The following is a 13,770-nucleotide window of genomic DNA, read 5'->3' as shown; positions in this document are numbered from 1 at the left end:
TGCCCAGCGGGACGGTTCCATGGGACGCCATCAGCTGTGTGACAGACTCACCATGCTCCTGGATATCAATTAACAAAGCAAACTTTATATGATAACAAAGTTATATTATGACAAATGAATGACTTGATGAAATAAACTGTTTCTATTTACAGGTCTGATTTTGTTAAAATGAAAAAACATTTTGGATAAACCTTGACATTAACTTATCACAACTGAGAACTGTTGGCAACTTGAGAAAGTACATGGAGCTGAGGGAGTTGTGATGTCACAGAGAGAATAAAAGAGGAGCTCAAAACGTGGAACATGGAGTCAGGGCTCGTCTTTATTGGTCCTAGCTCGACACCCATTCTTTCTTTGACGTACAGCATAAAGCGTGATGTTTCATTAATCATACATTTACATCTTTTTTCTGTCTTATTTTATCTCAAATACATGGCAGCTCAAACATTTGGACTTTTCAGTGCAGCAAGAACAAGTCTCTGATGATCCACAGCTTGATCGGTCTCCACAGCAGATTAAGGCTGCACTTTGGCAGCACCAAGTGGCAGTCAGAGGTAACTACACTTTAAACATGATGTCAGTAAACTACACACAGCATCTGGGATTTTGAGGTTTGTCTTCCTTCTGGTGAAACTCATATGTTAAATCTACAGTGTCTCAGTTAGTGCACATGTTGCAGTGCCATTGACATGATCCAGTTTCAACAGAAGACTTTCCACTAAAGCAGCTTTATCTCATTAATCTTCCATAACGCAGACAAAAAAGGAATATGTGGCCGCTGGCTCTTTGTGTTCTCTTGGCTCTGGGCTTCAGACCCATTAGGTTGGTCACTCCTCTGTATGCTTCAGTAAGCTATGGCAGTCTTTGCACTGAGTGGTATATGTTGATTAGGAAACATACATTCTGAAGGTTTTTCTGATCAATAGAAGCGTTTGCGTCTGTTTTCCTTCCAGCGGCCGTAAAGGACCAGGCCTACCACGGCCAGCACAGCCAGGCCCAGGATGGAGAAGACCAGGGTGAAGAAGAACTGCACTCCGCTCATCCCTTCCTCCTGGACCTCCACTGCAAAGGCAAAGGATGAGAGATTATTATCACACGCATCAGGGCTCCCAGCAGTGTTAGACAACCACTTCATCAACAGGGAGTTATTTTTAAATTCAAAGCAAAGAGAAAGAGAAAGGGCCACCGCACACTGAAACAATGTGACCTGGTTACAGACCCAGTTACACAAAGTTAAAAGGAAGGCTCCACCAGTTTCAGTTCACTGATGACAAGAGTACTACTTTGCCTCTGAGAGCGTCTGTTTCTAAAGCCTGAGGAAACACCCTGCTGTCGTCATCAAAGTGTCTTTAATCTCATATTATATGACACCCTGCATTTTCAGGGGAGTAATATAGATCTTTCCCCCCCGACATCTGGCTTCAGTCTGCACTGTGAAAGTTTACAATCAGCATTCATTTTGGGACAAAGACTGCAACAGTCACAAGTATTTATCGGCTCCAGCTCCGATCGGCAGGGATGGAAACACGACACCCGGACGGGGGGGTAAATCACAACTTTCACACCATATGACATTATATTGATTCTTTAGATATCAAATTAGTATTTGCTGATATTACAAATTTGGTCACGATTCCATTCAATCCAGGGACCCGCAATCAATATCATGAGCCCATTAAAAGTAACTATGAGGAACTTTTCAATGTTTCTGAAACTGTGTAATCGGTGCTTTCCGACCGGATAGTACTTTTAGAGGAAAAGTACACTTCTAAGCAGTTCTAAGAACTACTCTCCCCCAAAATCTTTTTTTCCGTTTGCATTCCCACTGGCCAAGTGGCCATAGGGACTGGTAGGAGGGGTAAGGGAGTGACGCAAGCACGGCAACGGTCTTTATAGCATCATCACTAGACCTTAGCGCCACATACAACAACAACAAATGATGCTAATACTTGTGCACTTTTCCTATATTAAATGCTTGTCCATTCTCGTAGTAATTCACGTAATGTTTTGCTCAACACAGACGGGGCTTTATTATACTCGGAACAGACCCCGCCTCTGCCTGCTGCGCTGTGGACGTGTGTGTGCGTGTGTGTGTGTGTGTGTCGGCCGGCGAGCCGCAGGACACGCTTGTAGAGTTTACCTCCGAAAAGACAGTTAACCACAGGTTCCCGTTAATCTTATGATGGACATGTGTTGTGATATTTAAACAAACGAACCGTCAACGGCAAAATAAAAGCCTCTTATTGACGAGAGCGGTCTGAGAGACCTCCAGCTCACAGCGAGGTGTCGGAGCAGGACTGGCCCAGCGACGAGCTAGAAGCCGGGGCAGGCGCTTGCTGGCTGTCGCCTCACTTCATGGAGCTTCTGAACTCCGAAAACTTTGAAGCAAATTGTCAATTCAGCAGCAATTTTCGCAAGACTGCTTATATTCGAAATCTAAACAGTTAATTTCTCGCCTAAAAACGTTGTCAGAAGTGAATTTAATGATGAATAAGATGGTGAAAATAGTTAAAAATGTCCCGTTGTTGGTTGTTGCTCTGTCTGCAAGTTTCTGAGTTGGCAGTGGGCGGGACTTATAAGTTTGACCAATCAAGTACACCTAGGAAAAAGGAAACGGGAAAAGACCCTGCTCTGGAGTAGGAGCTAAAAAAGGACACTACTGAGGCCAGAAGAACTTAAAAATCCCCAAATTTATATAAATAATGTAAACATAAATAAATAAAAAAATATAAATAATGATTGTTTATTTTTATCAATTTACAAAATGCAAGCAAACAGAAGAAAAAATCTAAAATCACATCAATATTTGGTGTTACTACCCTTTGCCTTCAAACCGGCATCAATTCTTTCAGGTACTTACAAAAAGTCAGGGATTTTGTCGGATTGTAGTCAGGTGTATGATCAACCAGTTATAGTATATAGGTAGTTATACTGCATAAGCAAGGTCTCTCCAAGACAAAGATCTCAAAGCAGACTGGTGTTTCAAGATGTGCTGTTCAAGCTCTTTTGAAAAAGCACAAAGAAACGGGCAACGTTGAGGATCGTAGACGCAGTGGTCGGCCAAGGAAACTTAGTGCAGCAGATGAAAAACACATCAAGCTTATTTCCCTTTGAAATGGGAAGATGTCCAGCTCAGAACTGGTAGAAACCAGTGGGACCCAGGTACACCCATCTACTGTCTGGAGAAGTCTGGCCAGAAGTGGTCTTCATGGTCAAGAGTTGCAGCCAAAAAGCCATACCGCCGACATAGAAACAAGGCCAAGCGACGCACGAAAACATAGGCACTGGCGTGCAGAAAAATGGCAGCAGGTGCTCTGGACTGATGAGTCCAAATTTGAAGTATTTGGCTGTAGCAGAAGGCAGGTTGTTGGCCGAAGGGCTGGAGAGCGGTACAATAATGAGTGTCTGCAGGTAACAGTGAAGCAGGGTGGCGGTTCCTGGAAAGTTTGGGGCTGCATTTCTGCAAATGGAGTTGGAGATTTGGTCAGGATTAATGGTACAGGCCAGTATTTCCTGTATTTCTCCATACAGGCAGATACTTATCCATCATGCAGTACCATCAGGGAGGCGTATGATTGGCCCCAAATTTATTCTGCAGCAGGACAATGAGCCCAAACATCCAGCCAAGGTCATTAAGAACTATCTTCAGTGTAAAGAAGAACAAGAAGTCATGATGGCATGGCCCCCACAGAGCCCTGGTCTCAGCATCATGGAGTCTGTCTGGGAGAACATGAAGAGACAGGATTTGAGAAGATCTGTGGTTAGTTCTCCAAGATGTTTGGAACAGCCTACCAGCCGAGTTCCTTCATGAACTTTGTGCAAGTGTACCTAGAAGAACTGATGCTGTCTTCAAGTCAAAGGGTGGTCCCACCAAATACTGATTTGACTTAGATTTCTCTTCCGTTCATTCACTGCATTTTGTTAATTGATGAAAATAAACTATTAACACTTCCATTTTTAAAGCATTCTTAGTTTACAGCAATTTTTCATACCTGCCTAAAACTTTTGGACACACAGTACTGTGTGTGTGTGTATATATATATTTATTTTTATATAGATTTTAGTAAGGCCTCTGCCTGAGTCCGATTTTTCAGTGAAGTCACAGAATGATTTACAGCAGGTATAACGTCTCTACAGTAACACATTCTGACGGGTCACAGATTTCACTGTAACACCAGAAAAGCCTATGCAGCCAGGTAAAAGGAAGCAGGAGATTTCTTTATATAGGTCTAACTGTATTTTAATTTTATTTTACAAGTTATCTTTTGTAGTTATGGCTGATACTGATAAAGTGAAATTATTTAAAACTCAGTAATACAGTGGGTAATACATGCTTCGTCCTGTGGACATTACATTACAGCACCAGCCGCCACGCGCTAGAAAACCCCTTTATGACAGCAGGTGTGGTAAAAACGCAGAGGGGCCGATGGACTCAACACTGACTTAAAGACACATATAGTCACTTTAAAAAGGCCCCGACACGCCGAGCCGGCGCCGTTCGGCCATGGTGCACCTACCATGGAACTGCTCCATGTTGTCCACTCTGGGGACAGTGACCTCGTCCTGGTCCTGGTCCCCGTCCTCAGGCGTCCTCTCTACTGTCAGCTGGTACAGCTTGATGGAGATGATGTCATGGTTATCTGGAGCGACATGCACACTGATCAACACAAAGCTCTGCCCAGTCACAGTTTCTCTCTCTATCCATCCTCTCCCTGGGACTGTTCTGGCTGTAGACTTCTCTTGGAGTCACTAACCAGAGCATCATACCTGACAGGTCTCCGGTGGCCGAGGACGCACCCAGGAAGTAGCCGGCAGGCAGCCACAGGCCTGTGATGTCAGCACAGTCTTTCCATTCCTGCTTACCATCAACGTCCACCAGCAGCTGGGGGGCACAATATGAGTTATCATTATAGACTTTTGTCATTTTCATTATTTTAGAGCTGTCAATGGGGATCCTTTAACCTAAGAGAACTTTCAACATTTAATTTCAACATGTAATACTATGTAACATGTAGATATAGTGTAGTATAGTGTGTGAGTAACGTAACATTTGTCTATATATATTAGGGCTGTCAAAATAATGCGTTAATTTCGATTAATTAATCTGACGTTACAGGAAACACAAACCCCGCTGCATGTGACGCTAGTTAACACTATACTCAACGGCAGCTAACGTTAGTCTACCGCTAGCTAGTTAGTTAACACTATACTCAACAGCAGCTAACGTTAGTCTACCGCTAGCTATTAGCTGAATTAAACACGGTTAAAATGCTGACAGCTAACACTAAACGGTGTAAAGTGTGAGTGTGTTTTACTGTAGAGGATTCAACACCGGGATGTAACAATCTGCAGCTGCTGTCGGAGAAACAACACAGACGGTGCGTTCAATGAAACTGGTAAACTACAGCCTCGTGGTGCATTTGAAGTTATTGTAAATGTCCTTTTCCTATCTGGTTGTTGTTTTTGTCATTCAACAGCAATTTACTAGTGAAATTAGTTATTGTTATACATTATTATTAAATCATTTAATTTTGACCATATGGCCTTAGCAATAAACAAGCCACTGTTGTTTAGTACCCTTTTTTTTCTTTTCTTTTTTTACCTTCTTAAAAAGTATCGGTTCAGGCACCGTTAAATATGTATGCGATTAATTTCGATTAATTAATCACAGAGTATGTAATTAATTAGATTACATTTTTTAATCGATTGACAGCCCTAATATATATATAGTGTGTGAGTAATGTAACATGTATATATAGTGGGTGAGTGATGAGAGTGTTCAGACCGTCAGGCGCTGTTTGGAGTATCTGACGAGGAGAAAGGTGTCGTGGACTGCGTTGCGCGCCATAGCCGTACATCCTCCGAGCTCAGTGGGCCGTCCATCAGAATCGTGGTCATATGACAGAGTCCCGTTCCCCAGCATCACTGAGACGTACGGGAAAGCCCTCTGTGAGGAAGACAGGGGGAGGTCAACACATCACACCAACGCACTATTATTATTATTATTACACAGATAGATGTGTGTGTGACGAGACAACACGGGGTGGTCTGATGAACATCCTCAGCTGGTGTTTCTGATGCTGCCGGAGTCCCAGGCTGTCCTCTGCACGTTCCACAAGCTCGCACAGAGACAAATATGACACACTGCTGATATCCGTCTGAGCCATGCATCACTAAACACACTCACATCATGGCTCTTGTCAGCATTGGGGTAGGTGTCCACAAATATCCCCAGTCCAATGAAGTTGTTCATGTTGCCGAACACAGGACCTGCGGACACACGGGGAGCTGCATCAGGGCTCTGTCATTCATACACACCGCTGCACTGAAATGCTCTGAAGACTACACGTTGTGTTGGCTTCCTGCTCATGTGGCTGTTAAAGGAAATTAACAAGCAGTAAAACAGTAATAAAAGTAGCTTATGGTAGGGAGAGGCAAGTCTCTAGTCACATGATGAACACCTAGTAGAATACTATGTCTTATTTCCCTCACTATATCATAATGTATCTTAGTTAGTTCCATTACTTAAACCTCAGTCTGGGTGAATACTCAATTCTGAATGACTGCAGGGTGTAAAAAGTGTTATGGAACACCTACTAAAGGACTGTTTACCGTTCTACATTCCTCTGAACACCACAGGACGGCGTTAACACACAAGCTGCAGGAAGTCAGTCACACTCTGAACTGACTGTTTCACAGCGTACTTCAGGCTGCTGCCGACAGTAACGTTACACATGGAGGATCATTGCTCCTGAAAGTCTGGATATTGTTTTGGGGACAATGACATGGCTGATAGCTAGCTTCTTGTTGTTAAACATACTGTCACATTATATTTACTGATTTCCAACCATACACAACAGCTTTGTTGAGCAGAAAGATAAGCCAACTCTTAATACTAGGCTTTGTGAATGTGGTCCTTTAACACTTTGCATTAAAGTATTTTTAGCACCTAGTTCCTTTTCATTGAACGGGACACGCCCCCTGTAGAGTGATCCAGTCCCTTCCTACCATTCTGCATGCGGTCTTTGGTTAGCCAGATAGCCATGCCATCTCCATTGAAGTTCTTCTTTCCCACGCCATGGATTTTAAAGTGCACCCTAAGCTCCCAATCTTGCACCAACAAAGGCTGGAAAGCAATGGAAATGAAGACAAGCAGGTTACTTTGTGCTGCAGGAAGGAACTGAGTAACAGACTACCCTTTTCAAACAGGCTGAACTTGTGAATATGGTGTCAGTGTCAATACACAAGGCTCTATAATATTCATAAAATTATTACATGCACTGTCCAAAATCATCACCATATACCAGCAAAAAACCAATGGATATCTACTGAGTGGCTAATACAATGTGAACATTCACTAGCCATTTGGCTGGTGGACAGAAAAGTTCATTTTGGACCCTGATTACATGACAATCTTTCATTTCAAGGCCGTGTTAAGTACTCCTGAGTGACTGTGTGAGGTTCAGGTGTGGCTGGGAGACTTACAACTCGACTCCAAACAGCTCCCTGTCTGCTCTGCATATCAGGGGTCAGCCTCACGTGCTCCGGGGTAACCATGGCAGTGCCCATCAGATCCCACTGGGAGGAGCTGGAGAACCCCAACCCTGCAACACAGTGACGTCACCTGTCAGGAACAGCATTGTACAGGCTTCTCTCTGGCAGTGGACAATGCAACACAATAGGCTGCTGACTGCCAAACTGCCCTCAAAAATAAACTCATCTGCACACCTTTCCTTAAACATTAGTATTACAATCAGTCCATAAAAATTTAATATCACGGTTTAAGCTCCACTTAATAAACATCAACTGCAGCAACTAACGCTATCGTGCTGGGCTCATTAACAGTGACGTTAGCTCTCATTTCACGTATGGTGACGTCAGACGTACGACTTGAAAACCTGAGAGTAAGTTAATTATTATACTCAGTAGCTAACATTAGTTATCAAACAATGTGGCTGACTTGATTTATCATACGAGGAACTGCTATTGTTGGTGATAACTTTAACTCAGCACGGCACCGCTCAGTAAATTTAACTCAGCGCGGTACGGTACGGCTCAGTATCCATGGTAGGACTTGAACTCACCATGGTACGGCTTTGCCAGAGAATATTCCCGCTTCAGAAAGTCCTCCATGAAGTCCTGTTCGTCTGCCAGCGACTGACTTATTAAAATACAAACGCTAACAAACAAACATGTTAATTTCCGGAGGTTTTTAAAATAAAACATTGGACATAAAAGCCAGAAACTTCCCAGCGGATCTGACTTGGCGACAGTGGCAGCCATCTTTACACAACATGTGACGTGCGGGGTGAAAAAAACTACACTTCCGGTTATTACTTTCAAATTAAAACCTCTCTGAGGAACAACTACGGTGTATTCAGAAATAACCATAAAACAACTTTAATGTTTAGTTTTACTAAAGTAAAAATAGCGATGCCACATGTCCCAGGTACTGACGTCATTAGCACAGCTCATCAGGCAAAATCACAGATGTTATGCTATTATTAATCATATTATAATATAATAACTGATACTCAAACATAAAATCAGATGTGAAATGTTGTTGGTGGAGCTGACTTTAACCACTTTTTACAGCCCAAAGCAGTGCATCCTGCTTTATAAGCTCATCATATGTTTTATCAGTAAAACCATGCCAAATAAATGTAGTGGGGTAGAATTATGTTTTTATTAGTTTATTGTTCTAGCTGGTTTTGCAATCCTTTTAAAACATATTTTCACAACTATCCAGGTCAGCTATTATAATGATATATAATTAGAATAATGATACAAGTCCTGTTGACATCATTCATGATTGAGACATCTTAGACTAGAATGTAAATGCCATAAATACTCCCAATTACTTTTTGAAATAAAGAAACAGACGCGTAACTATCGGTAAGCAGGGTAAGTGCTTACGGGCCCGGACCAATCAGGGGCCGGCGTGACTGGAAGATATTGATTGACAGCCGGGGCCCCCTATCGCATTTGGCCACTGACCAAGCGGGTCAAATTCATTTCCTTGTTTCAGAGACCGTTCTCTTCACGTGTGTGACTCGAACATCTCACATTTACCAACAAAACGTACAACGAAAGACCGTGCAGAACATTTCAGACCGTCCTGCCAACCTGTAAACATTTTGACATCAATGTACGCTGTAACGTTTTTTCACTCTAAAGTCACTGAAAACTGCTGCTGTTTACATCCTGTCTGATCTCTGCTGCGGGCGGGGCTGCTGAGTTCCCCCCGCGACTGACACACACACACACACACACACACACACACAAAATCAAAATCAAACACGGTGGATGCAGGAAAAACCGGAGATGAGACGTACAGGATGACCTAAATTGAGGACAGCTACACTCGTTTTTTTTATTTGATTCATTCAATAAATTATTACTTTTTGTCTTAAATCCACCAGCCATTTTCATATTATACCAACATTTACAGCATCCTGAGCCTTTTTGGTAAGGTTACTAGGAAAACTCAGCCAAGAGTAATTCATTAATAGTAATAATTATTATTCTCCCCAAAACAAGTTTCCTTCTTTTTTTTTTAAAGAACTATACAAAAACCTTTTTTGCAACTTTCACTGTCTTCTGCAACTTCATTGCAACAAACATACAAAAGACATCGCAACTTTTATTGCAAAATCAGGCATTTTGGGTCGCAACAATCTAAAAAAAAGGCCACGAATTCCTGGAGGGACTGCCCTTGTGTGTTTTTTAATGTGTTATGGTGCGCATTCACCAGTGTTTTTTTGTTGTTGTGGTGCGCGTAGGCTACTCCTGATTTTGTCAGTCATCTCATCTCTTATATGCTGTGTCTCTATGATCCTATCCTGTCTTATTGATGGTAGCCTACTCGTGGACATTGCGCCGTCATCACGTGCTGTAGTAGGGGGGCCCACCTTGATAATCCTGCTTAGGGGCCCGGTGTTGGCTCGTTACGCCACTGTATAGAAAGACATATTTAGCATCACCTCATTAAATTCCCAGAATGAAGCAGTTATGGTGATGATGAGCCATGTGAGAGCGGCCTGAGTCTGAGTGACGTGGTCCACCTGTTAGGAGCAGACTGTATGGTCAGCCATTGCCATTAGCTGCCGTATAAAGATCCCAAAATGCTGATTGTATGTCCTGAACTTGAGTGGCAGCACAGCGTGCAGCTGGCCCAGAGGAAGCTATTTCTGAAGCTGACAGCTTGTCTTGGCTTTGTAGTGATGCTAACCTGTATGTTGATTTCCATGTCCTCTTGTATGACTTACATGTTTGCTTAATTAGCTTAACTATCTATCTGATAGCAGGTTCGGCCACTCAAATGTTACCCATTATGCAGTACTACTGAAAATACTTGCTGTTTTTATTTTCAAGGTACAATCGATTAACTTCTTTTTGCAGTCTGAATATCTCTAGCTAACTTAAAAAGAATCGCACAACTGCTATTATTTTTCCTATGGGCTGGCCTTCAGATTTGGTTTCTTAAGAAATCATTAGAAACCACCATCACCATAATAATTAAATAAATATATCTCTAAGCAGCATTTAGCGGTCACAGTGGTAAGGACATAATGTAAGGAAACTTTTGAAGTTTTAAAGTTGGTTAATCCTCTGGTAACTTTCTAAAGTACCAAGTATCCTACGCTCAGTTCCCACTGCGACTGTTTATGGAGGACACGAATGGTTACGTTCAGGCATCACATTACAGAAAAAAAGATTTGGATGGAGGATATGATGCAGTCTTTGGTGCAAACAATAAGGTTCACAAGCTTGAATACATTGTCTACAACATTTCATAATATTCTAATGACGAAGAATAAAGAAATTTGCTGCTGGCTGAATCAATTCAGAGTTTATTTTATCTTTTGTCCTTTAGTGTTTGGTCACACTGCCCTCCTACTTAGTGGAAAGCATTGCTTGCTACTGGATACTGTACATGATTTTGTAAATAGGAATGCTACCGAGCATCTTCTGGAAAATGTAGTTGAGCTAGTAGCTCATTCCCAAAATTGCTAGTTGCTGCAGGTAGTATTGGTTTCTCACCGCTTTGCTGGAGAGGAGCTTGATGATACAGGGAATTTGTGGGCTTTAGAATCAGTCGCAATGTCTGTTGACAATAACTTCCGGATGGAAAACTCTTGTGTCCTGTACATACAATTTAACGACATTGAAATGTATGTTTGATGCTTTCATATGTCAACACCTGACTAACGTTAGCTCGTAGAGCTATTTTACCTGTTGAGACACAGACTAAAGAAAATGACAAACTAGCAGTCAGTCCGACTGGTGGTGACATGTTGCTGTTCCTAACGCCAGATTTGGTTCAAGAGATGCTAGCAAAGCTACACAGGACAGGAAATAAGCACAGCAGAAAGTGTTTAACTATGTACCTTTTAAACATTACAGTTATGGCTGAAAATGACAGGAATAAACAAGATTGCTGATTTCACATATCTCTACATTTCAGATTAACTGCCATATGTCTACAGGAAGTTATTTTGTGTCAGGGGGATTTGGTCTATAAAAACCAAAGCAATGAGCTGAAAGACCCTAAAAAGATAGAGCTGAGGGACACTGCAGAATTCTCTGCAGGTCTGTTAATATAAGTGACCTCTTTCACATTGCATGTAGTAATTTATTTTCAAATAAATGCTGATCTCAGCAGTTTACAGTCAATGGATTACAGAACATTAGCTACTATGCAGGGTGAGAAAGTTATGAATAAAAGAAGATAATCAGAAAGGCAAACCCTGCATTTCAACATTTACTGATGGCGTCTGGATCAACAGTGAATTATATTTGACTAAGCTCTTTGCAGAGTCTGCTTCCTCGCTCACCCAGCCTTGTTGTGCCTCATAAATAAATGCTCCTTGGTTCGATTAATGGACAGAGCCAAGTATTGACATGTAATGGTGGATGACAGGCTTGAGTCAGGATCTTGGGAGAAATTACAGTAATGCAGTCAACTTGAGGGTGATGCTATTGCTCCTCAGAGGCAGACAAAGAGACAGAGTGGGAATAAGAGAGCAAACATAAAGGTGTTTATGATCCAGCGGTGACTTGGGGCCCTGAGTATTTCCTGTATATGTCCCTTGGGTAGATATGATTAATTTACATTGAGAAGGCTGCAGAATTCCAGCTGAACCTTGAAACCTGAAACATCACCGTCTAGCACCTCTCCAGACACCCACGCATCACCATTTGTGTATCCCGTAATCCATAGCGGAGACCAACACATACAGCATGGGCTGTCTGCAGGGCCATAAATTCTGCCTCAGCTTATTGAGTGGAGAGGATCGCAGGGCATGTTGCGTGCAGTCGCCTCCTGCTGTGGCAGACTTGCACTGTAATCCCTGTTTGCAAGGTCATGAGATATTTTAATATCCATTGGTCCCAGCCAGATTCCGTGCTCATCTTTATTAAAGCCGTCCACACCTGTTCTAGTGCAAACAATTGGGTGTAAATGTTTCCCAGGGGAAGGGAAGGCATCACTATTACACAACCACATGCTCTATATGTTATCAGCAATGTGTTGTACAGGTTTGGAAATAGAGGGTCAATATAAATGGTAAATGGACTGTATTTATATAGTGCTCAAATCACTTTACAACACATGCCAACATTCACCCATTCACGCACACACACATCCATACACTGATAGCAGAGGCCACCATTCAAGGTGCCAAACTGCTCATTAGTGGTTTGGGGTTGTGGTACCAGGAACTCCACGATTCCCACGACCACCTGCCTCCTTAACCATGCCACCCCAATATAGTACATTGCTACAATATACTGTAGTTCACTGAGCAGATAAAACAGCATCTATTATTTATGCTCATCTATTTGTCATGATAAAAGAAAGGATGGATAACCAAACAGGCAAATCAGGAACTGCCCCAGAGTCCTCCTTTATTACCTGGTCTTGATTTGTCTTAAAGGTCATGTTGGTATGTCGGTTTTCCTGAGATACCTTTGCCTTCCCTTGCAGTAAGTTTTCAGAACATACATCGAGTTTGGCTGAGCTGTATTAGGATATATTATTCATTATGTGTCAGCTACAGCCATTACAGTTATGATGCCCAAGGCTAGTGTAAGGGATTACAATTTGAGATTCAGCAATAATTACATGAAAACGTGTTGAGGGTTAGCTTGTTTGCTGTGTGCGAGTTAGCTGGATGGCTGATATCAGAGGTTCAGTCTGGTGTCAGTTGGTGTGCTAGCTTGGCGCAGGGACTCAGGGTTGGGGAAGGCAGTTAGCTTCTTCTAAAAGAAGAGGAATGGGACTCTCCAAAGCTGTTATCCTGTTAACACTGGTTGGGACCCATTAGTTTTTAATTGTGGTATCACAAACTTCCATATATCTTAACATATGTTGGTGCTTGCTGAGCATTGAGGTGAAGCTAATCATATATTGTGTATATTGGTTACACACGTCATGTCAACCCGTTCTCACTCCGAACTCGTAAAATACAGACGTTTGGACAGTGGCTGTCAGCGTCTGAAGCGACGAAAAAGGCGTCTTTCAGTGTGTTTGTAGAACGAGCAAGCAGGTACACAGGGTTTAGCGAGTGGTATGTAAGGCTGAAATTCCATGTAGGGACATTGGTCGGGGTGGAGGATGGGTCAAACACAGGACTTTCACCCAGGAGACTGGGGTTTGTGTCCCACTTGTCACGTTTCCTAAAGTCACTTTCTTTTTTAACCGTCCCGTTCTTCCCGTGTGTCACGGAAACGTAAGCCCATCCACAACCTTTTCCTTAACATAACTAC

General features: G+C 42.4%; 1 protein-coding gene across 3 annotated transcripts; it reads right to left on the bottom strand.

Moving 5' to 3' along the window:
• Positions 1–304: 304 nt before the first annotated feature.
• On the bottom strand, positions 305–8,302 carry lman2lb (lectin, mannose-binding 2-like b). Of its 3 annotated transcripts, XM_078249904.1 has the most exons (9): positions 8,085–8,302; positions 7,486–7,604; positions 7,009–7,126; positions 6,188–6,270; positions 5,786–5,947; positions 4,768–4,882; positions 4,518–4,640; positions 3,558–3,720; positions 2,730–3,460 (listed from the first exon to the last, which is right to left on the bottom strand). In XM_078249904.1, the coding sequence occupies exons 1-8, from the start codon at positions 8,281–8,283 to the stop codon at positions 3,560–3,562; spliced, it is 1,080 nt and encodes a 359-aa protein (XP_078106030.1). In that variant the 5' UTR covers positions 8,284–8,302; the 3' UTR covers positions 2,730–3,460; positions 3,558–3,559. The 3 variants fall into 3 exon arrangements, with proteins under 3 accessions (XP_078106031.1, XP_078106030.1, XP_078106029.1); XM_078249905.1 differs by lacking the exons at positions 2,730–3,460; positions 3,558–3,720 and adding an exon at positions 305–1,062; XM_078249903.1 differs by having other exon boundaries at positions 2,730–3,720.
• Positions 8,303–13,770: the final 5,468 nt, after the last annotated feature.

The sequence above is a fragment of the Sander vitreus genome, chromosome 5 (genome assembly GCF_031162955.1).
Source record: "Sander vitreus isolate 19-12246 chromosome 5, sanVit1, whole genome shotgun sequence".
In the NCBI taxonomy this organism is placed as follows: Eukaryota; Metazoa; Chordata; class Actinopteri; order Perciformes; family Percidae; genus Sander; species Sander vitreus.
This window is presented reverse-complemented; position numbering and strand designations above follow the sequence as displayed.